Raw genomic sequence first — 23829 nt, forward strand, 5'->3', positions numbered from 1 at the left:
TCTAGAGCCCCCGAGCCACAACTACTGAGCCCGTGCACCACAACTACTGAGCCTGTGCTCTAGAGCCCGCGAGCCACAACTACTGAGCCTGCGCTCTAGAGCCCACGAGCCACAATTACTGAGTCCGCGTGCCACAACTACTGAGCCCGTGTGCCTAGAGCCCGTGCTCCGCAACAAGAGAAGCCACCGCAGTGAGAAGCCCGCGCACCGCAACGAAGAGTAGCTCCTGCTCGTCACAACTAGAGGAAAGCCCGCACGCAGCAAAGAAGACCCAACGCAGCCAAAAATTAAAAAATTAAAAAATTTTAAAAAAGAGAAAGAGCAGGAGGGGAGGCCGCAGCAAGCAAACCCCCAGAGCCTTGTGAACAGGGAACTGGTGGGAGAGATCACAGCGCAACGCTGGGCCTGAGGATTCCCTGGGATGCAGGCGGAGGTGCTGGTGGGAAGTATGCGGAGTAAGAGAGGAACTGGCTGGAATGGCACACAGGCAGAGGAGACAGAAGAACAGACACAGCGAAACCCAGACGGGATCTGCTCAGAGGCCACCAACCAGCAGCCAGCTGGCCGAACACACGTGTTTTGTTTGGCTCATAGGGTGTTTTAAAATACTGTAAAATTAGTCACCAACATTGAAAAAACTGGAGATTTCATGTAAAAATCCAGATTTCTGACTTCTCAGAAGACCTGGCACCTGCGCCGGTACTCCTGCTGCCCCACCCCCCCTAGAGCCAGGAGGATGCAGACTTTCTCTGCTCCAGCACCTGCTCTGTGGTCCAGTTTGAAGGGGCAACTCAAACCCCTGACTGACAGACGCCCAAGTCTCTCTGGCTCTTATGTCTTCTTGCTCTATAACTTCTGGGCTCCGACTGCCGCCTCCCGGGTCAGGGCTGCAGCTAACACGTAAGACGTCTGCGTGGGAAATGCAGAAGTGCCCCTCTGGGAGGGCACACTGCCAGGAGGACCCCTCTTCTGAAGGGATGCAGCCCTGCCCGGGCCAGTGTCGCCAATGCAGGCTGGTTTCAGCCCTGACTTATCCTGGGGCCTGGTGTCTCTGTGCCAAGGTACAACCTGCCCAACTGTCCCGGGAAACCCCGTCCCAAGTGGCCATGACTCCCTCCCCACCCCCGACCCGTGAAGGTCCTCCTTCCCCTGACACTGCCCCCAGAGAAGGTACTCACAGATGCCCTGGTAGATGCCCGGCTCTGGCGTGGTGACTTCAGGGACAGGGGGGCTGGGGGGCAGCTCTGGTTCAGGGGTCTGCACACAGGTTGGAGAGAAGCAGAGGGAAAGGGGGTGATTTTAGTGATACCCACGCAGCTCACTGGACATCTTCCCAGCTAGATGCCCACTCTGTGCCCCAGGTAAGTCCCGGTGTCTTTTCTGGTGTTTTCTGCCCTGGTGGGAGCTCCATGACAGGTAATACGGCAGGCCCAGAAACCTGAGTGCATCTGAGTCCTTGCCAGAAGTTCTTACTGGTAGGGGAGGAGTTTGACACTAACCAGCTCAGGTGATTAGATTTTCTGGAACAGGGAAGGGCCCTATCTAGTTTACCTAGTGAACTAGAGGAAGCGGGGAGGGAGAGAGATCGGGAGGGAGGGATGGAGGGAAGGAGAAGAAAGGATTCAAACGTAGAGAGTGGTTCTCAACCCTGGGGCCTGTGCGTCTGCATTTTTAAAACCTCCTCTGTGATTCCCATGGGCAGGCAGATAAAGAACCCTTGGTCTACAGACACGGTGGGCTGCCACACCCTGCTTCTTGGGTCTCTATGTAAACTGTAAACTCTTTTCATTAGATCTCTGCACCGTAAGTCAGGGTAGAAGTGCCTGTACTACTTCACAGACAGGAAAGCTGAGATGCAAAAACAGGTGAAGTCGCTTGTCTGGATCTTAGAGTTTTTAGTGGGGATGATGTTTTGGTACCCAGTGACACCCTGATGACCCCTCAGTCCAGCCCCTAGGGACAGCCCCTCCAGGCCCCTGCCCGGCTATGGGGAGGAGGGAGAGGAAGGTTGTCTGCCAGAAGTTAACCCCTGACACTGAGTGGCCTCCCGGAAAGCTGCTGCCCTGGAACCCACGTGCTTCCTCCTGCCTTCCCTGGCACCCTGCCCTCCCTGAGCCTCCTGCCACGCCCCCTGGTGGATGCACCCGACCCGGGACACCTAGGTGGGCGTGGGGCGGCTCCAGCCCAGACACCTGCTAGGGGTGTGACACTGACGGGGTCTCCCTGAGCTCGAGGTCCTATCTCTAAGGCAGAGAGAGTGATCCCTCCCTGCCCCTCCCAGGACTAGATCCTATCAGAGCTCCTGAGCAGGGACTTTGCCATTTGGAAAATGTTGGGGGAATGAAAGGCCTCAAGGCCATCTCCCAGCTGGAGGCCTGTGCAGCAAAGCCAGACTACGGACATGTTTTGTGGCCTGCAGAAGGGTTGAAAACATCATGGATTAGTTGCCAACATTTCTTAATGGGGAGACTTTTACGTAACAATCCAGATTTCTGGCTTTCTTTGAAAAGACCAGGACAACCGTCAACAACGAGCTAGCCTGTCTGAGTGGGCGGGGCAGGGGCATGTCACTGTACTGCCTTGGTCATGACCTTCTTGTGTCCGAACCTTTTGTCCCTGGTTCCTGGTTCTTTCCACTCTTCCCCCCACCCTCTTTAACCGTCTCGTCTTTCTCCCATGGCCTGAAGAACATCCCCGGAGACCCTGGTGTCTCTTCACCTTGATTACTCATCTTTGACTTGGGCTGACCCTTGCCCTGAAGGTCATCTTTCATTTTTGATAATTTGTCCATTAAAAGCACGGACTTTGGAGTCTTGCATTCAAGTTCTAGCCTTGTTATGCTCCCAAGATGTGCCCTTGGGCAAGGCCCTTAGCCTGCCTGAGCCTTGGTTCCTAAACGGGGATATTAATCACCTCCACTCCAGGGCTGTCACGAGGGCCAAGCACGGCAACAAGGTGCTCCACACCTGGTCGCTGGTATGTGCCCAAGAAGTGATTGGCAGGATCATCATTCTTTCAATTCTCAAGTTCGCCTATTGAAAGCATTTCTAGCCCTTCCATCAAAAACAACAGTGAGTGATCAAAATGCAACCCAAAGCAAAACTTCCCGAGACTGCCAACCTCTAAAGTACAGAAATGACACAGAACTGATTTCCCCTGGCTTTGATTAAAATTTGAATACTTTCTTCACTTTGGTTTAAAAAAAAATAAAAAATAATTAGAGAATGAAATATGACCTACAGAACAAAAATGAAGCAGAAAAAATGGGAAATGTCAGAACAGGAGTACCAGCAGCTTAAAGGAGATCCATCTTCATTCCTCCTGGTATACTCTGAGTCAGGAGGAGAAGTCTCTCTGGGGCGCCCACCCGCCTCCAGTCCTACCCGGCCATCAGCCCAGAAGCCAGCCTGGGTGTAGGGCCTCTCCTCCCCCCAGCCGCCGGCTGTGCTGGGCCTCCAGTCCTACCCGGTCATCAGCCCAGGAGCCAGCCTGGGTGTAGGGCCTCTCCTCCCCCAGGCCGTCGGCCGTGCTGGGCCTCCTCAGCGCCTCCTCACACCGCAGGCTGCACAGGCTCTCCACGTCCAAGTCAAACGTCTCATCAGAACAGAAGATGGCCTCAAGAATGTCATCATCCATTGTGAATAAGATCGTGTCTCCAAAGTGCTCTGGAGCTGAAAGGGGTACCAGGAAGACAGAAGAGTCAGCTCACCCCACGTCCCAGTGAGGTGCAGACCAGGAACCTAAACCCATCAATCTTTGGGCTAGAAAGTCCCAAACCACTAACAGGTCTTGATTTGTGTAACTGAGCCTTATTCTTCTTTACGCATTTGCAAATGGAATTCACGGACCATAAGAACCACATAGATTTAATGAAGGCACCTAATCTGATGAGAATCACTGTGGTCTGTCATGAAATAAGGGATGTTTCTCAGGCGCGGGTGAGGCACGGTAGCTGTTGCTGCTGCTGCCCCAACCAGATCCTCTGCCATCCTTATAGGGGGCCTTCCTGGAAGGGTGTGGGAGTTACGTCCCAACCAGGGGAGTCTGAGGGTTCCAAAGCCCTGCTGCTTTGCCTTAAGGCAGGACAGACCCTGCAATTTACACTCCAGAGCTCCCCTTGGGATCAGGCTGAGGCTGGGCTTCCCCTGAAACGATATCCTTGCCTAGCTTTCCCCCCCCACCCTTCCATATCCTACACCCCTCCCTGCCCTACAGGGTCTCCTGAGAGCACTCCCTCCATAACTCACTTGCACTCATCAGGCTCAGGCCCTAGGAGGCTAAGTAAGGCTGGTACCCAGGGGAGGCGTTTCAATGGGGTCAGCTCTTTCACACCCAGTAGCAAAAGGTGAGGAGCGGGCCAGCTCTTGGAAAGGAGAGAGACCTGTCTGTCACTGGCTAGCCACTAAGTTTAGTTTTTCCTCAGAGCCTCAGCGAGTAGCAGGTAGGGGCTTCGAGAGCATTCTTACAGACATACCGTACCTCCCGTCAGGGTGCCTGAGGCCTTGGCGATTTCTCCCTTAAAGATGCACTGTGTATCTAACAGCATCGTGATGTCCTTCACACCCCGGAAGGAGTGTATCCGCGATTTATTGTAATTCCAGATCCTGATCAGGGCGACTTGGCAAGGCTGCACGAAATCAATGGAGATGGAGTGGGACTTGCCCGGCGTGAAGGGGGCCAGCCAGACATGCATGTCGTCTTGGGTCCTATTCACCCCGTCGATAAGGTTGGTGACCACACGGGGGTCTCTCCCATAGGCCGGTAAGATATTGATGTCCGGGGGGTCGGCTTGAATGTTCACAATTTGAACCGGCTCTCCCTTGGAACTGAATATTTCTATCCCGTTAAGGCCAACGTAGTGCCTGTCCCCCCACGTGGACTTGATATCGACGACCAAGTGCTGTCCATAAGGCAAGACAGGGATTTTAAAGTCACCCCCGTCATCCACCTCTAGGGAGCCGTGCTCCTGTCCTTTCATGGGCTCCGGCTTCTCCTCCTTCCAGGGGTGCGGCTGGTCGCTGGGCCGGCTGCTCTTCTGCTGCTGCAGGAACTCATCCAGGATGTCGCCCTGGAACTCCACGTTGGAGATGCGACCCCGGTGGGAGTGGTCAAAGACGGTGAGGGAGTTCCACGATTCACATAAGGTGTGTTCCTGCTTGCTGTGCCACTGGGGCCGCAGTGGCGTCCGGGTGGACCAGGCATCTTCTGGAAGGAAGGACACAGGAGAAGCCCCATTAGTGGCATGTGTGGAAGTGGGGACCCTTAGAGATCGTTTCACCCAGTGGCTCTCAGCTGGGTGGGGGTCACCCTCAGGGGGAAATTCTAGAAACCAGTGGGTGGTTCGATGCTCTTGGCTGTCTCAGTGACTATTGGCCCTGCCGGCACTTGAAGGGTGGGACCAGGGATGCGACTGTCCCTCACTGCCGGGGATGGTTCCAGGCACAGAGTACGCTCTCCTGTCTCAGGCACCATTCAGGTCGGTAAAAAAATTGTTTATGGTCACCCGAGTCTGGAACCTAGTTTTTTTACAAAGAGCACAGTGTTTCTCGGTGTACTTTGAATTTTCTAAGAATGCGACTACCATGCAAATCAAGGGAACACTCTCTGCTTGTGTGAGAACCTTTTCAGAAACTCACATGACCCAGGGCGATGCTGCGGCCTGCGGAGTCTGAGTCAGCAACCCCAGGGTCTGCTCTGAAGGCTGTCACAGCCACGTGGCTCTAATGGGGTGTTTCAAAGACTGCCTAATAGCGGGCGGAAGGCTTGTGAAAGAATGTTACATGGGAAAAAAAAGAGCCAGGAGGCTCCCCTGGTGGCGCAGTGGTTGAGAGTCTGCCTGCTGATGCGGGGGACACGGGTTCGTGCCCCGGTCCGGGAAGATCCCACATGCTGCGGAGCGGCTGGGCCCGTGAGCCATGGCCGCTGAGCCTGCACATCCGGAGCCTGTGCTCCACAACGGGAGAGGCAGTAACAGTGAGAGGCCCGCGTACCGCAAAAAAAAAAAAAAAAAAAAAAAAAAGAGCCATATAGGCCATTTTAGATGCGGCCTCTCCTAGTGTGGGCAGCATGTCCCGACGTGTTAATATCATCGTTTCTGCGTGGTGAGTAGGAAAGACTTGTACTTTCTTCTTTGACACCTTATCTTCTAAGTTCCCTACGTGTAATTTTTATAATCAGGGACAAATTCTATTAAAAAACCAAACAACCCAGGTATATTACAAGGTAAGGAATTTACTTCTACTTGTGCTTAAACTGGCTCCAAGAGCCGAAGCTGCGTCTGGGGCATGCGGAGAACATGGGCCCGGCCCTCGGAGGCATGGCTCTGAGGGCCCTGCTCTCCTGCTTGCAGAATATTAAAGCCCTGGCGTGCGCATCTAGGCAGTGGCCGGTCCTCACGGCCACGCCACGGCTCACTGCCGTGTAGGGGTGTCGCATCTAGGCAGTGGCCGGTCCTCACGGCCACGCCACGGCTAACTGCCGCGTAAGGGTGTCGCATCTAGGCAGTGGCCGGTCCTCACGGCCACGCCACGGCTAACTGCCGTGTAGGGGTGTCGCATCTAGGCAGTGGCCGGTCCTCACGGCCACGCCACGGCTAACTGCCGTGTAAGGGTGTCGCATCTAGGCAGTGGCCGGTCCTCACGGCCACGCCATGGCTAACTGCCGTGTAAGGGTGTCATTCTGAAAACAGTAGCTGACGACACTGACATTCTGTTTTTCCTCCTTTCCTATCGTGCTGCGCCCTGCACTCCATTTTCTGCCTGTCTCCTCGGGGGCCTGGCCCCGTCAATTATCTCCTCTCTCCAGAATCTTCAATCACTCCTTCCCCACTGGCATCTTCCCCTCCCCCTGTCTGCAGACATGCATATATCTCTCCTACCTGAAAGAAAAAGGAAACTGACCTGATCTTGGGGCTCCCTCCCACCACCATCCTATTCTCTCCCTCCTTTCACCGAAGACACGGCATCCTCATCACCACTGCCCTCTCTCGCCACCATCACCCTCTCTCAACCCCCTGAAACTTGGCTCCTGTGTGCAGAGTTGTTGTTTTGCCCACCCAGACTCCACTTCTCCTCCTAGGAACAAAATTCTGATTTTCCCCACCTTCAGTCCATGCAGATTAGGCAAAACACTGACAGCATCCTTCCAAGCTGGGCTCATGAAAGGAACTACGGGGAGAGAGAGGGGCTCTCTTTAAATTGGCACTGCTGAGCTGGTAGGATGGGGGGTGGAGTTGTTGGAGGCCATTTGCTACACTGTGTTGGGGGAATCTGGCTGAGAATGAAGCCAACCTGGGGAACGTGAGCTGAGAGATGGAGAGTCCTGATGACAATCATTTGAGCCCCTGGATCCAGCTGCACCTGAAGTCAATCCCTTTGTGGTTTTCTGTTCCCGGCATCCATAAGAGTTCTATAATTCCCAAAACCCTCCACTGAAGTGACTTTCTCCAAGTACACAATGACTCTAAGTACACCACCTTTTCTCAGTTCTCCTTCCCTGCTTGACATCCCAGGCAAAGCTCCTCCACTCAGCAGTACCCCCCTCCACCAGCTTAGGAGACATCATCCCTTCCTGGTTCTCCACTTCCCCGGCCAACGGCTCCTCTCTCTGTGTCATGGCGCCTTCCACTCCTCCCTGCACTCTAAATCTGGTGGTGCCCAAACCCCTCAGCTCCACACCGTCCTCTCCCAACACTGCCCTCATCCAGCTCCTGGCTCCCATGCAGGCCCTGCTCGCTGACATCAGCCAACTTCTGGCCTCTCTTCCTGGGGTACCATCTTCCAATTCCAAAGACCCCTTGGACGGTCCAGACATGTCCACTCTGTCACTTCAAACTCCGGATACCTAAAATGGAGTTTGTCATCAACCCCTCTAATTGGCATTATCTCTACTACATTGAGAATAAAGAAAATCTAACTCCTCACCGTGCCTCTAGGGCCCTGAGTGTGGACCCCCAACTCCCGGCTGACTTCTCCAGCCTAGCCTCACACCCTTCTCTCCATGAGCATCCCACTCCAGCCATGCCAGCCTTTCATTCCATGGACATGAGTCTCTCCTTGCCTCAGAGTCGTTGCCCTTACTGTGCCCTCTGCCAGAACGCTCTTCTCCCAGAGCCCCACTTCGCTGGCTCTTCTTGACACCCTCCTTCTTGGAGAGGCCTTTTCTGCCCTGTTCCCTGCTGCATCCCAGGGCCTGGCACAGAACCTGGTGCCTGGAAGTGCTCAATAAACGTGTGCCAGTAAAGGGACGGGTGGTTGGCACCACCATCACGTACCCCCTGTGCTCAGGGCTGGACGCCGAGGGACTCCCCCTCCATCTGTCAGTTCTCCTGCACCTCCTGTCCTCTCCCCTCCTCTCCCCTCCTTCTCAGCTGTCATTAACAAGACCCCAGGAGTTCCTTCCATCCTTTCTTCCAGGCATGAGGCTTAACATCTGGCAGAAGGAACTTCCCATATGGATCGTCATGACCTCAGTTTACTGTGATTTGATTTCCACTGGCTGAAATGAATGGGCTGGGTTGGTCTGCAAGGGCAACCGAGAATGCACCAAAAGTCACGTGTCAGGGACTCAGCCTGCCTTTCTCTGCCGGGGTGTGCAAGAAAGGCAGGCCTTGGCTTTCATCCTGCATCTGCTTTCTGACCTATTCTCCCCGAGGTGTACGTACGCCCTGGGTTTTAAAAGCAGAGAGGCATAGACTTTGTCTTGGACCTCTCAGATGAAACAGCAGGCTGGGGCCCACGTTTCCCTCTGTCACACATGACTCATTAGACTTTGGGAGTTGGGCAACTGCTGGGATTGGTGCTTTGTCCCGTCTGTCAACATTCCTGCCAACAAATCTGAACTGATAACAGAAAGCTACTGCTTTAGTCTGCAGTCCTCATGGTCTGGGAGGGACCAGTATGAGATGATGGGATTAAAGATTCAAAACTACTCTTTGGTGGAGATTAATATGAACTGCAAAATTCTGAACTTCAGTTTATAAAAATCACTGGCACCACTGTAAGGTAGGCATTAATTGCTATTAAAATGGGAAGTGAAAAAGCATGTAGTGAGATGCAACAGAACCACGTTCATTCGAGGTGAACAGCCCATTAGCCATAGCTGATTGGACTAGGAGTGGACACCTGACCCATGCCAGCCAATCAGCTTCTGCCCTGAGACTCTGGAATTGCATTCTGGAGCTAGAGCTGGGAAATTGTCACTTTTGGACTGCAAAGCCATTCCCTGCCATGTGCACAGAGGAGGGGTGAGGAAGAGTGGACCTGCAAAGAAGCAGAGGCAGGGCCCAGCAGCCCTGGAGAGTCAGGGAGAAGCTTCCTGGGTGCCTACTGGCTTTCTGGTTCCTCCTTCAAATCCCATGTGATGCTTCCTGCCTTTGGGGGTCCAGGAGCTTCTCAAATAACACTCCATTTTACTGCTCAAATTGGGCCAATGAGATTTCATTCACCTGTAGCTAACTGACCCCTGATAAAGACACTTCCAAAATGCAGATGTCATTACAATGAGATACTTTGTTTAACAAAAGGATTTCCAGGCTCTCTATTATGGTGACAGCAAGATTCCAGTCCCAGGGAGGATCGTGGGCAGTCATTCATTCTACAAGCACTGTTGGAGGGCTTGGCCCCCACCTTTCCTGACAGGCATGGCTATGGGATTTGGCTCTATGTAATGGGTAATTTAAAATTTCTAAGCAACTTTCCTTTTTAGCACGACCAGCTTAACAAGCATGAAATCTCAGGGGCTCAGTTCTTAATGTGTGTTGAGCCAAGCAGTGAAATGCCTGGAAGGAAATTAAAGTGAGACAAAGTCTTCTGAACATGGACAAGTTAGAAAAATGCCCATCACCTCATAACTCCCAGAGGTTCTTTGGGTCTGTTTACCAGGAAGGTTTGGAATTGCCTAGCTCTTCTGGGGCAGGTGGCTGATGACAACTGGGGAAACAGGGCACTGTAGGGTAGTAGTTCGAAGCACGGATGCTGGAGCAGGACTGCCTGGGTTCAAATCCTGCTCTAACCCTTATTGGCTGTGTGACCCGAGGAAAGTTACTTAAACCTCACATTTTCTTTTCTTTTCTCTTTTTTAATCATATAACTTCCAGGTGTACAGCATTGTGGTTCAACATCTGTATACACTACAAAGTGATCACCACCATAAATCTAGCTCCCATCCATCACCATGCAGTTGGCCTCCTTCATTCATTTCACCCACACCCCAACTGCCTTCTCCTCTGGTAGCCACTAATCTGCTCTCCATATCTATAAATTTGTCTTTGTTTTATTTTGTTTGTTTTGTTTGTTAGATTCCACATATTAGTGAAGTCATTGGTATTTGTCTTTCTCTGTCTGACTTATTTTACTTAGCATAATACCCTCAAGGTCCACCCATGTTGTTGCAAATGGCAGGATTTCATTCTTTTTTACGGCTGAGAAGTATTACATTGTACATACATTATTCCATGTACATATATACTATATATATATGTATATACATATACCACATCTTCTTTATTCATTCATCAGTGGACACTTAGGCTTTTTCCATATTTTGTCTCTTGTAAATAATGCTGCAATGAACATGCGGGTGCATATATCTTTTCAAATTAGTGTTTTCATGTTCTTCAGATAAATACCCGGAAGTGGTATAGCTGGGTCATATAGCAGTTCTATTCTTAATATTTTGAGGAATCTCCATACTGTTTTCCATAGTGGCTGCACCAATTTACAACCTTGCCAACAGTGTACAAGAATTCCCTTTTCTCCACATCCTCTCCAACATTTATTATCTCTTGTCTTGTTGATAGTAGCCATTCTAACAGGTGTGATGGGACATTGCCTTGTGGTTTTGATTTGCATCTCCCTGATAATTAGTGATATAGAACATCTTTTCTTGTGCTTGTCGGCCATCTGTATGTCTTCTTTGGAAAAATGTCTATTCAGACCCTCTTCCCACTTTTAAATCTGTTTGTTTGTTTTTTGTTGTTGAGTTGTATGAGTTCTTTATATATTTTGGATATTAACCCCTTAAAAGATATATGATTTGCGAATATCTTCTCCCATTCGGTAGGTTGCCTTTTCATTTTGAGGATGGTTTCCTTTACTGTACATAACCTTTTCTGTTTGATGTAGTCCCATTTATTTACTTATGCTTTTGTTTCTCTTGCTTTTGGAGTCAGATCCACAAAAACATTTCTAAGGCTGATGTCAATAAGGTTACTGCCTATGTTTTCTTCTAGGAATTTTATGGTTTCAGGTCTTATATTCAAGTCTTTAATCCATTTTGAGTTAATTTTTGTGTATGGTGTAAGATAGTGGTCTAGTTCCATCCTTTTGCATGTGGCTGTCCAGTTTTCCCAACAAAATTTATTGAAGAGACTGTCCTTTCTCCATTCTATGTCTTTGCTCCTTTGTCATTGATTAATAGTCTATATGTGCATGGGTTTATTTCTGGACTCTCAATTCTATTCCATTGATCTGTGTGTCTCTTTTTGTGCCAGTATCATACTGTTTTGATCACTATAGCTATGTAGTATAATTTAAAATCAGGGAGCATGATACCTCCAGCTTTGTTCTTCTTTCTCAAGATGCTGATGCTTTTGGCTATTTGGGATCTTTTGTGGCTCTATATACATTTTAGAATTATTTGTTCTAGTTCTGTGAAATACACCACTGGAATTTTGATAAGGATTGCATTATATCTATAGATTGCTTTAATAGTATGGTATGGACATTTTAACAATATTAATTCTTCTAATCCATGAACAAGGAATATCTTTCATTTTTTGTGTGTGTGTCTTCTTTAATTTCTTTCATCAGTGTCTTATAGCTTTCAGTGTACAAGTCTTTAACCTCCTTGATTAAATTTATTCCTAGGTATTGTTTCTTTTTGATGCAATTGTAAATGGGATTGTTTTCTTTACTTCTCTGACAGTTCATTATTAGTGTATAGAAATGCCACATGTTTCTGTATATTGATTTTGTATCCTGCAGTTTTACTGAATCCATTTATTAATTATAACAGTTTTTTGATGGAGTCTTTACGGTTTTCTATATATAGTATCATGTCATCTGCAAATAGTGAGTTTTATTTCTTCCGTTCTGATTTGGATGATTTTTATTTCTTTTTCTTGCCTAATTGCTGTGGCTAGGACTTCCAATGTTGAATGAAAGTGGTGAGAGTGTGCATCCTTGTCTTGCTCCTGATCTCTTAGAGGAAACACTTTCAGCTTTTCACCACTGAGTATGATGTTAGCTGTGAGTTTGTCACATATGGTCTTTATTATGTTGAGGTATGTTCCCTCTATACCAACGATGTTGAGAATTTTTATCATAAGTAAATGTTGAATTTTGTCAAAACCATTTTTTAAATCTATTGAGATAATCATATGATTTGTATTCTTCATTTTGTTGTATCATGTTGATTGATTTGTGGATATTGAACCATCTTTGCATCCTTGGAATAAATCCCACTTATTCATGGTGTATGAGACTTTTAATGTATTGTTGGATTAGGTTTGCTCATATTTTGTTGAGAATTTCTGCATGTATGTTCATCAGTGATATTGGCCTGTGATTTTTTTTTTTTTTTTTTTTGTTGGTGTCCTTGTCCAGTTTTGGTATCAGGGTAATGCTGGCTTCATAAAATGTGTTTGGAAGGTTTCCCTCCTCTTCAGTTTTTTGGAAGCATTTGAAAAGACTAGGTATTAAATCTTCTTTGAGTGTTTTGTAGAATTCACCAGTGAAGCTGTCTGGTCCTGGGCTTTTGTTTGTTGGAATATTTTTGATTACTGTTTCAATCTCCTTAGTAGTAATTGGTCTATTTAAATTTTCTATTTCTTCATGATTCAGTCTTAGAAGATTGTTTGTTTCTAGGAATTTATCCATTTCTTCTAGGTTGCCCAATTTACTGGCATATAATTGTTCATAGTAGTCTCTTACGATCCTTTGTATTTGTGTGGTATTAGTTGTAACTTCTCTTTCATTTCTGATTTTATTTATTTGAGCCCTCTCTCTTTTTCTCTTGGTTAGTCTAGCTAAAGGTTTGTCAAATACATTTATCTTTTCAAAGAATCAGCTCTTAGTTTCATTGATTTTTTTCTATTTTATTTTAATCTCTACTTCATTTATTTCTGCTCTGATCTTTATTATTTCCTTCATCTACTGATTCTGGGCTTTATTTGTTCTTCTTTTTCTAGTTCCTTTAGGTGTTAAGTTAGATTGTTTATTGGGAATTTTTCTTATTTCTTGAGGTAGGTCTGTATTGCTATGAACTTCCCTCCCAGAACCACTTTTGCTGTATCCCACAGATTTTGGTATGTTGTATTTCTGTTTTCATTTGTCTCCAGGTATTTTTTGTTTCTCCTTGATTTCTTCAATGCCGCGCCCCCCCCCCAGTTGTTTTGTAGCATGTTGTTTAATCTTCATGTTTTTGTGGTTTTCCCCATTTTTTTTCTTGTGATTGATTTCTAGTTTCATACCACTGTAGTTGGAGAAGATTCTTGACATGATTTAAAACTTCTTGACTTTATTGAGACTTGTTTTGTGACTTAACATGTGATCTATCCTGGAGAATGTTCCATGTGCACTTGAGAAGAATGTATGTTCTGCTGCTTTTGGATGGAATATTTGGTATATATCTGTTAATCCAATCTGCTATAATGTGTTGCTTAAGTCTGATGTTTCCTTATCAATTTTCTGTCTGGATGATTTATCCATTGAGGTAAGCAGGGTGTTAAAGTCCCCTACTATTACTGTATTGCTTTCAATTTCTCTAAGTCCATCAATATTTGCTTTATATATTTTGGAGCTCCTATGTTGGGTGCATATACATTTATAAATGTTATAACTTCTTGTTGCATCGACTCCTTTATCATTATGTAATGCCTTTCTTTGTCTTTTATTATAGTCTTGTTTCAAAGTCTATTTTGTCTGATATAAGAATAGCTACTCCAGCTTTCTTTTCATTTCACTTGCATGGAATATCTTTTTCTATCCCTTCACTTTCAGTCAGCGTGTGTCCTTACTTCTGAAATGAGCTTCTTGTAGGCAGTATATAGATGAGTGTTTTTTTCTTTTAATCCATTAAGCCACTCTCTGTCTTTTGATTGGTGAATTTAGCCCATTTAAAGTAATTATTGGTAAGTATGTAACTACTGCCATTTTGTGAATTGTTTTCTAGCTGTTTTTGTAGTTCTTCTCTGTTCCTTTCTTTTCTCATTTCCCTTATGTTTTGGTGGCTTTCTTTAGTGCTATATTTAGATTCCTTTCTCATTTTCTTTTGTGTATGTACCATGAGTTTTTTCCTTGTGGTTACCATGAGGATCACATATGCCATCCTAGGTAAGCTGCAGTCTGTTTTAAGTTGGTAGCAACTTAAGTTTGAACACAGTCCAAAGCTTTGTCTTTCTACTCCCCCTCCACACATTTTATACTTTGATGACAAGTACTACATCTTTTTATGTATCCCTTAACAAACTATTGTAATTTTAGTTAATTTTAACATTTTTGCCTTTTAACCTTCAAGCTTGCTTTATAATTGATTTTTTAAAAATAAATAAATAAATTTATTTACCTATCTATCTATCTATTTATTTTTGGCTGCGTTGGGTCTTCGTTGCTGCGCGCAGGCTTTCTCTAGTTGTGGCGAGAGGGGGCTACTCTTTGTTGCGGTGCATGGGCTTCCCATTGTGGTGGCTTCTCTTTGTTGCAGAGCATGGGCCCTAGAGTGTGCGGGCTTCAGTAGTTGTGGCACATGGGCTCAGCAGTTGTGGCTCACAGGCTCTAGAGCACAGGCTCAGTAGTTGTGGCATGCAGGCTCTAGCATGCAGGCTCATTAGTCGTGGGGCACAGACTTAGTGCGGGCTTCAGTAGTTGTGGCACATGGGCTCAGCAGTTGTGGCTCACAGGCTCTAGAGCACAGGCTCAGTAGTTGTGGCATGCAGGCTCTAGCATGCAGGCTCATTAGTCGTGGGGCACAGACTTAGTTGCTCCACGGCATGTGGAATCTTCCCAGATCAGGGCTTGAACCCATGTCCCCTGCATTGGCAGGCAGATTCTTAACCACTGCACCACCAGGGAAGTTGTGCTTTATAACTAATTGATCCACTACTTTTATTATATATTTACCTTTGTCATTAAGATTTTTACATTTGTATGTTTTCATATTATTAATTAGTGTCATTTATTTTCAGTTTAAAAGAGTCACTTTAACATTTCTTGTAGGGCCAGTTTAGTGGCCCTACAGCTTTTGCTTACCTGGGAAACTCTTAATCTCTCCTTCAATTCTGAATGATAAACTCACTGGGAAGAGAATTCTCACTGGAAGTTTTCTTCTTTCAGCATTTGGAGTATGTCATGCCATTCCCTTCTGGCCTGTAAAGTTTATGCTGAAAAAAAATCTGCTGACAGCCTTAAAGGGATTTCCTTGTATGTCACAAGTTGCTTTTCTCTTGCTGCTTTTAGGATTCTCTTTTTATCCTTAACTTTTACCATTTTAATTATAGTGTGTCTTGGTGGGTGTCTCTTTGGGTTCATCTTATTCAGAACTCTCTGGGCTTCCTGGATGTCTATTTCCTTCCCCAGGGAAATTTTCAGCCACTAATTTTTCTTGCCCTTTCTCTCTTCTCCTTCTGGGAGCCTATAATATGAATGCTATTCTGCTTGATGTTCCAAAGATCCCTTAAAATATCTTTATTTTTCTAAAATTCCTTTTTCATTATGCTACTCTGTCTGGGTGAGCTCCATTGCTTTGTCTTCCAGCTTGCTGATTTGTTTTTCTACCTCATCCAATCTGCTGCTGAACCCCTCTAGTGTATTTCTCAGTTCAGTTATAATTTGTGTGATACTTTCTTATATTTTCTATCTCTTTGTTGTTCTCGCCATGTTTGTCCATTCTTCTCCCAAGTTCTATGAGCAGCATTTGACCATTATTTTGAGCTTTTTATCAGGTAGATTGGTTATCTCTGTTTTGTTTAGTTCTTTTACTGTGGTTCTGTCTTGTTCTTTTGATAGGAATATATTCCTCTGTTTCCTCATTTTGCCTAATTTTCTGTGTTTGTTTCTATATATTAAGTAAATCAGCTACCTCTCTTGGTCTTGAAGGAGTGGCCTTATGTAGGACATGTCCTGTGGGGCTCAGAAATGCAATCATGCCTGGCCACCAGAGCCAGGTCCTCAAGCAGTGTCCCCTTATGGGTTGCGTGCACCCTCTTGTTGTGGTCGTGGATGCTGCTGCCATGCATTGGTGGGCAGGGCTGGCCCCTGGAAAGACTGCAACGCTGGCCACAATGGCTGATGGGTTCTAGTGGGCAGGGTTATCACATAGTCAGCCGTGAGGCCTGGCTGAGGTGCAGGGGTGGGTGGGGCTCTAAGTGGCGTGTGCCGACTGGTGCTAACAGACTAGAGGGAGAATTCCAAGATGGCACCCACCAGCATTGGAATCAGCAAGGTAGCCTGAGACTGGAAAAATGGCTCCCTCCAGTTTCTCAGTCCCCAGGGAGCATCCCAAGTCGTTCCTGCCTCTCCAGCAGATGCTTCAAGATTAGTAGGTGGGTCCCATTCACCTACGGTCCACGCACTTTTCAGTCTGGTGTTTTTGTGCTGGTTTTCAGGTGGAGTGAGTGTGAGTGTGCCCTTTAAAAGCTAGCTTTCCATTCTCTGCAGTTCTATAGTTTTGAGTGTATTCCCCATTGGTTTTCAAAGCCAGACGTTTTGGGGTCTCATCTCTTTTGTGCAGGATCTAAGGACTGGGGTGCCTGACGTGAAGCTCAAATCCCTCAATCCCCAGGGAAAGTAACTGTACCTGTGTAATCCCTCCCCATCTGTGGACTGTCACACCTGGGGTGTGGTTTTTTCCTTGATGAGGTCATCTCTCTGCCTCTCTTACCTGCCTTGATGCTGCCCTTTTACCCTTTCTTGTGGAGACTCTTCATCCAGTTTTCAGGTCCTTTTCAGAGGGAATTAGTCTACATGTAGCTGTAGTTTTGTTGTGTCCATGCGAGGAGCTGAGTTCAGGATCTTCCTATGCCACCATCTCGAACCTCCCATCTCACCCTGCTTTCTTACCTCACATTTTCTTTATCTGTAAAATGGGACTAGTATGAGGATTAAATGAACCCGTTTGAGTAACGTGCCCAAATGACAGCCTGGATTACGGCAAACATGCCATGCATCTAGCCATTGCAGTTCCTTCTTTCCATCATTTCTCCCACACGGCAGAAGACCCACCATGAGTCAGGCACCTGGGTTCTGGGGACCCCAACACAAATAAGACGCAGTCCCTGCCCCCAAAGAGCTTCTCGGTTCTGTTCTCCCACTCTGCTCTCCTCCCTGATAACCAGTCTCAGGGTTAAGTCTTGGTGGGGGTGGGCAGCAGAATCTGTAAGGCTGGGGAGCCAGAAGGGGAAGCCCTGCCTGGGAGAAGGGAGCCAGCCACTCACCATGGAAAGGCACTCAAAGAGTCTGAGGGACTTGCTCTGCCCTAAGTAACATCAAGGGTCTGAAAGAGGCCACAAACGCTTCACATTTCTATGTGTAAACTCTGGCTAAATGCAGGCCTTTGGAAAGGTCTGTCCAGTAGACAGTCACAGTGCAGATGCTAATGTGATTCACTGAAAATATACACATTGGCTTCACATACAGATACACCAAGAGGCAGAGTCACAGAATGGGGATGACGGTGATGACGATGATAACAACAACAATAATAAGAATAAATAGCAGAAGCTAACATCTGTTGGGTGCGCTTATGTCCTAGGCACAGTGCCAAACGCTGCACGCGTAGGATCTCATTTGATCCTCCCAGCCCCTTGTGAGTTGGATATTACTGGTGTCCTTATAAACGAGGAAACTGAGGCTCAGGGGGATTTCAGAACTTGCCCACAGTGTGAGTTGGCAGTGGGGAACCAGGATACATGCCCAGTCAGTTTGACTCTAGGGCTTCTGCTCCTGTGTGGTAGGGGGTGAGGATAAACTCAGGGGATCTAGAGGTGAGCCTTGCTTTGGTAGGTCCAGGAGCTCTGTGGGCAAGAAAGGATGCAGAAGCTAGTGTTGAAATCATGGCCACCACTTCTGGAGCACTTTCCACATGCCAGGCTCTGGTCAATATTTTGAAGCTATCAACTCATTCATTTTTCACAACACTGTGGGGAGTGGGGGTTCATTCCCATTTCACAGATGAAGATGCTGAGGCTCAGAAAGTGGAAATGCCCAGCTCTATAGGACCCAGTCTAGAGGTCCCAGACCTATAAGTAGCAGAGCTTGAATTTAAATGGTTTGACTCCTTGTTGCTATGCTACACTCCATCCCAGTAGCCAAATCTGAGGGCAAATATTCAGAAAACCAGCCGTTGGCACCTCCTTTCAGATCTCTTAGAGATAATCTACTGCAAAGTTCACAAAGCAGGTGAATCCTGCTAGCAGATGTATATATATATTTTTTGACCCACACAGTGGTTTAAAAATAATCTCCATCAGTTGCCAATGTTGAAAAACAAGAATATTCTACAATTTTGATTTCTCTTGATAAAAGGAAAAGGGAGATCTGGCATATGCTGGTCTTGTATTCCTGAATACCATAGTCCCCACCATTCCCTATAGTCCTTCCAACCCCCAGGCAAGAATTGATTGCTATTTTTCATCACACCTGTATTATTTTTCTAATGGTATGGTTACAAAGAAGTGAAGTTCTTAGAGACCAACGTCTCTATCAGAGGTGGGATAGCAGTCTAGATTGGAAAAGCCATGTTTTGCAAGAAAAATGGACAAAGGAACGTATCTTGGAGGTAATGACAAAAATATCTCTGAGTTTAACATGCAAAGTGTGCCTTGCCCATTTCACGCACCGCTGCCACCCCGTGGCCCCTGAGACAGGGAATTTGTGGCGCTTAGTTGAGAAGAACCCACTTGCTTTGCAGATGAGGAAACTGAGGTCCAGGGAGCAAAATGGCTTCATGCCAATCAGTGGCCCTGGCTCAGGTGAGATGGCCCCGAGTCAGACTGCTTCCCAAGCTTACCTCTGCTGTCTGGCTGGCCATCACTATGACTGTTGCTGAGGGCGTCCTTCCTCAGGCCCCTCCTCCCACTAGCAGGGTGCTCCCTGTGGGAGGGTTGGTTAAAGATGTCGAAGTCATCACCGCAGACTCTGGGGGTTGCTCTCTGAGCTCTCTCGCTGGCGATGACATTCCAGCTGCTTGTCCGCCCTTGCTCACGCCTGGGGTCTTTATCTCCAGCCTCGGTCTCTCCAGGCCCCTCACGGATGATATCCTCTGACGGAAGCCTGCCTCTCCAGTCCAGCGGCTTCTCTGGACTCAGCCAGAGGGGTTTTGACTTCAGGCCTCCCTGCTTCCTGCCTTTCCCTGCGGGAGAAGGTTGTAACCAGGATGGGGTTTTCCCTGGAGGCTCAGAGACTTTTCTGCCCATAAGGTTTTCCAGCTGTTGGATCAGTGAGAGCTCCTGGTCAAGAGGAGGAGGGCATTCCGCGGGGGAGGAGTGGGGAGGGACACTGGGCATGCCACCCGGCGAGGATGGTGCGGCTAAAAAGCTGCACTCTTCCTCTAACTTGGACAAATTGTCTTTCATGCAGTCAGGAGAATTCATCCTTCCACCAAATAAATGTCCTTGTGAAGAAGCCTTCACATCCTCTGTTGCTCCAGCTGGCTGCGAGTAACTGGCACCGAGCTGCTTGTCCCCATCGGTGCTGTTCCTCTTGTGGGCACCTTTGCTTTCTTCTGAGTGGACAGCAACGCTATTTTCCATTCTCTCATTTTGCAGGCCCACCAGGATGCTCTGTGGGGCCTCGTCACCTCCTTTGTCTAAGTTGCCATCAAAGATGAGTTTTTTGTTGACATAAAGCTTCACGTTTTTGGCTCCAATGTCAAGATCCTGAAAACACAAAATTTCACAAAATGAAGATGCGTGGCATCGGACTGATGTATCAAATTTTGAAAGGAGCACGTGAAAAAGACAAATGTGGGACGCTGGAAACGTGAGCTTTCTGAGACTACAGCACTGGGGCTGTTAAATCAGACTCCTTTTCATTTCGGTGCAAAGGGTTACACATGTTATAAATCAAAGGACTTTCACAAAGAGGCGGCCTCCATCACCATCTTCATCATCATTACCTCCTGCTGGGACACATGTAATAGCCTGCTAATTGGTCTCCCTGCTTCCTGTCTCTTGCTCCTGCGACCTCAGCTTCACATTGCCACCCACCTTAGTTTTCTACAAGAGCAGATCTGGCCCAGTCACATCCCTTTGTGAAGTTCTTCATGTTTTCTTTCACTGCCTATAGCAGCGTTCTTTAAAGTATGGTTCCTGGGCCTCCTGCGTCAGAAAAGCTTGGCAGGCACATAAAATGCAGATGCCCTAGGTTCCATGGGTGCCATATTTTGGGGGCCCTGAGGGCAGAGCCTGAGACAAGGATTTGAGTGCAGGTAGCTTATCAGCAGGTGCTCCTAAGAGGGAGAGTCAGGTAGGGCAGGTGAAAACCCAAAAAGGTTTTGGGGCTGGTCACTGCTGTGGGGAACTGGGGCTCCATCCAGCTGGGACACTGTGAGGGACCAGCAGAATGCATCTCCGAAGTGTCCCTCCAAAGGCGGGAGGCTGGGTGTTTATCCACTGACTCCCTTCCCTGCTGTTGATGGCTGCCCCTGGGGAAACTGACTCCCCGCCATGACTACAGGCTAGGCCCTCTAGAAGCTTCGGCAAAAGGACCCAAGCAGAAAGGCTCAGAGCCTGGAAGCGCTGGAAGTGGTGCCCAGTCAGCACGCCCGGGACTGTCCCAACGCAGCTGTGGCCACAAGTGGAGGGGAGCCCAGAGGATGCGGTGTGGGCGCTGCACTTGTGTGGACCCATGAGATGAATTCCGAACCCCTCAGCATGACATATAGTAACCTTCACAAAAGGGTCCCTGCTAGCCTTCTGTCTCCTCCTCTCCCAGCACATGTGCCCCGTATGAGGCAGGTGTTCAACGCTTCTTGGGTCATACTTAAAATTAGGGGGCTTCCCTGGTGGCGCAGTGGTTAAGAATCCGCCTGCCGATGCAGGGGACACGGGTTCAAGCCCCGGTCCGGGAAGATCCCACATGCCGCGGAGCAACTAAGCCCGTGCGCCACAACTACTGAGCCCTAATGCCGCAACTACTGAAGCCTGTGCGCCTAGAGCCCATGCTCCGCAACAAGAGAAGCCACTGCAATGAGAAGCCCTCGCACCACAATGAAGAGTAGCCTCCGCTTGCTGCAACTAGAGAAAGCCCGCGCACAGCAAAGAAGACCCAATGCAGCCAAAAAAGAAAAAGGGAAAAAAAGAAAAGAAAAAAACATCAAATAACACCTCCTCCTGCTACTGCCTTATTTGGCCATACCTCTTTACACAAAAACAGTTTTTTGGTTTTTTTTTTGCGGTACGCGGGCCTCTCACTGTTGTGGCCTCTCCCGTTGCGGAGCACAGGCTCCGGATGCGCAGGCTCAGCGGCCATGGCTCACGGGCCCAGCCGCTCCGCAGCATGTGGGATCTTCCCGGACCGGGGCACGAACCCGTGTCCCCTGCATCGGCAGGTGGACTCCCAACCACTGTGCCACCAGGGAAGCCCACAAAAACATTTTTAATAAACAGCTTTCTTGAGGAATATAATACATACCTCATACAGTAAACTGTACATGTTTAAAGCATACAACTTAATGGATAAAGAAGATGTGGTATATATATATATATACACACACACACAATGGATATTACTCAGCCATAAAAAAAAGCATGAAATAATGCCATTTGCAGCAACATGGACGGACCCAGAGATGATCATACTAAGTCAAGTAAGACAGAGAAAGACAAATATCATGTGATATTGCTTATATGTGGAATCTAAAAAAAAGATACAGGGCTTCCCTGGTGGTGCAGTGGTTGAGAGTCTGCCTGCCAATGCAGGGGACACGGGTTCGTGCCCTGGTCCGGGAAGATCCCACATGCAGCGGAGTGGTTGGGCTTGTGAGCCATGGCCACTAAGCCTGTGCGTGCAGAGCCTGTGCTCCACAGCGGGAGAGGCCACAAGAGTGAGAAGCCCGCGTACCGCAAAAAAAAAAAAAAAAAAAAAAAAAGATACAAATGAACTTATTTACAAAACAGAAATAGACCCACATTCATAGAAAATAAATTTATGGTTACCAAAGGGGAAAGGGAGGGATAAATTAGGAGTTTGGGATTAGCAGATACACACTCCTAAGTATAAAATAGATAACCAACAAGGATCTACTTATAGCACAGGGGACTATATTCAATATTTTGTGATAACCTCCAAGTGAAAAGAATCTGCAAAGGATATATATATATATATACACACATATATATATAACTATATATAACTGAATCACTGTGCTATACACCTGAAACTAACACAACATTGTAAATCAACTATACTTCAATAAAAAAAAAATAAAGCACAGTACTTGATAAGTTTTAACACATATCCACCCATGATCAAGGTAATGAACACACCCATCACCCACAAGGGTTCCTCGTACTCCTATGTAATCCCTGCCACCCTATCTTCTTCCCCCACCCCGAGCCAACCACCCATCAGCCTTCTGTCACTATAGATTACTCTGCCTTTTCTAGAATTTTTCTATGAAAGGCATCGCACACTATGAACTCTTTGGGGCCTGGCTTCTTTCACTCGGCATAATAACTCTGAGATTCATCCATGTTGTGTCAATGAGTAGTTTTATTCCTTCTTATTGCTGGGGTGCCCCACAATCTGTTTGTCCACCTTTACAGCAAACTCTAAGAGTCACAGTCACAGCTGCACCTCCTGCCCGCTGGCCTCTGCCTCCTCCTCTACACGAACCCACCCTGCCAAGGGTGCCAGCAACTGGGTCACAGAACTTCCCTGTTTGCCTGGATGATTCTGATTTATTCCTGTTGCCCTGGTCTATCACTCACAGAGCCTTCTTTTCACTCTCAGGGGTGCCCTGGTTTGGACAATCAGCTTTAGGGTCCAGCAGGGGATCAGACCCACCGGGAAGTTCTCCTTTCTCAGGTAGGCTGTCCTCCGGCCCCCGCTCTTACCGCAGCCCAGGCTCCCCGCTGTTGCTCCTCTTCAACTGGGCCTTGACCGGTTGGGCTGGTCCCCGGCCTCCCGATTTTCCAGCACCCTCTCACTAGGGGGTCCCACTCAGGCCCAGGGCCCTATCATTCTCTCATTGGTGACTCCTATTTAATTTTATTATTGAAGTATAGGTGATTTACTATGTTGTTTCAGTTTCACATGTACAGCAAAGTGATTCCGTTTTATATGTGTGTGTATATATATATTCTTTTCCATGTTCTTTTCCATTATGTTTTTTTTAAAAATAAATTTTATTTATTTATTTATACTTTTGGCTGCATTGGGTCTTTGTTGCTGTGTGTGGGCTTTCCCTAGCTGTGGCGAGCGGGGGTTACTCTTCGTCGCGGTGTGCGGGCCTCTCATTGCGGTGTCTTCTCTTTGTTGCGGAGCACGGGCTCTAGGTGCGCGGGCTTCAGTAGTTGTGGCACGTGGGTTGAGTAGTTGTGGCTCACGGTCTCTAGAGCGCAGGCTCAGTAGTTGTGGCTCACGGGCTTAGCTGCTCCATGGCATGTGGGATCTTCCCGGACTAGGGATCGAACCCATGTCCCCTGCATTGGCAGGCGGATTCTTAACCACTGCGTCACCAGGGAAGTCCCTTCCATTGTTTTACTGCAAGATATTGAATATAGTTCTTCGTGCCATATAGTAGGTCTTTGTTGTTTATCTATTTTATATATAGTAGTTTGTATCTGCTAATTCCCAACTCCTAACTTATCCTTCCCCACCCCCTTTCCCC

The 23829-nt window shown here is 47.5% G+C and overlaps 1 protein-coding gene across 4 annotated transcripts in view; it reads right to left on the minus strand.

Moving 5' to 3' along the window:
• The window catches only part of KATNIP (katanin interacting protein), a 201243-nt gene that overhangs the window by 24878 nt on the left and 152536 nt on the right, over positions 1-23829 (minus strand). For all 4 annotated transcript variants that reach the window (XM_022588452.2, XM_089895988.1, XM_022588449.3 and 1 more), the window contains 4 exons: positions 19006-19873; positions 4480-5205; positions 3466-3671; positions 1179-1257 (listed from right to left, as the gene is read on the minus strand). In XM_022588452.2, coding sequence (XP_022444160.1) covers positions 1179-1257; positions 3466-3671; positions 4480-5205; positions 19006-19873 — 1879 coding nt within the window. The remainder of the gene's footprint in view (positions 1-1178; positions 1258-3465; positions 3672-4479; positions 5206-19005; positions 19874-23829) is intronic.

This window comes from Delphinapterus leucas, chromosome 15, assembly GCF_059928025.1.
Source record: "Delphinapterus leucas isolate spDelLeu-1000000601 "Yukka" chromosome 15, BTC_Dleu_Yukka2, whole genome shotgun sequence".
NCBI lineage: Eukaryota > Metazoa > Chordata > Mammalia > Artiodactyla > Monodontidae > Delphinapterus > Delphinapterus leucas.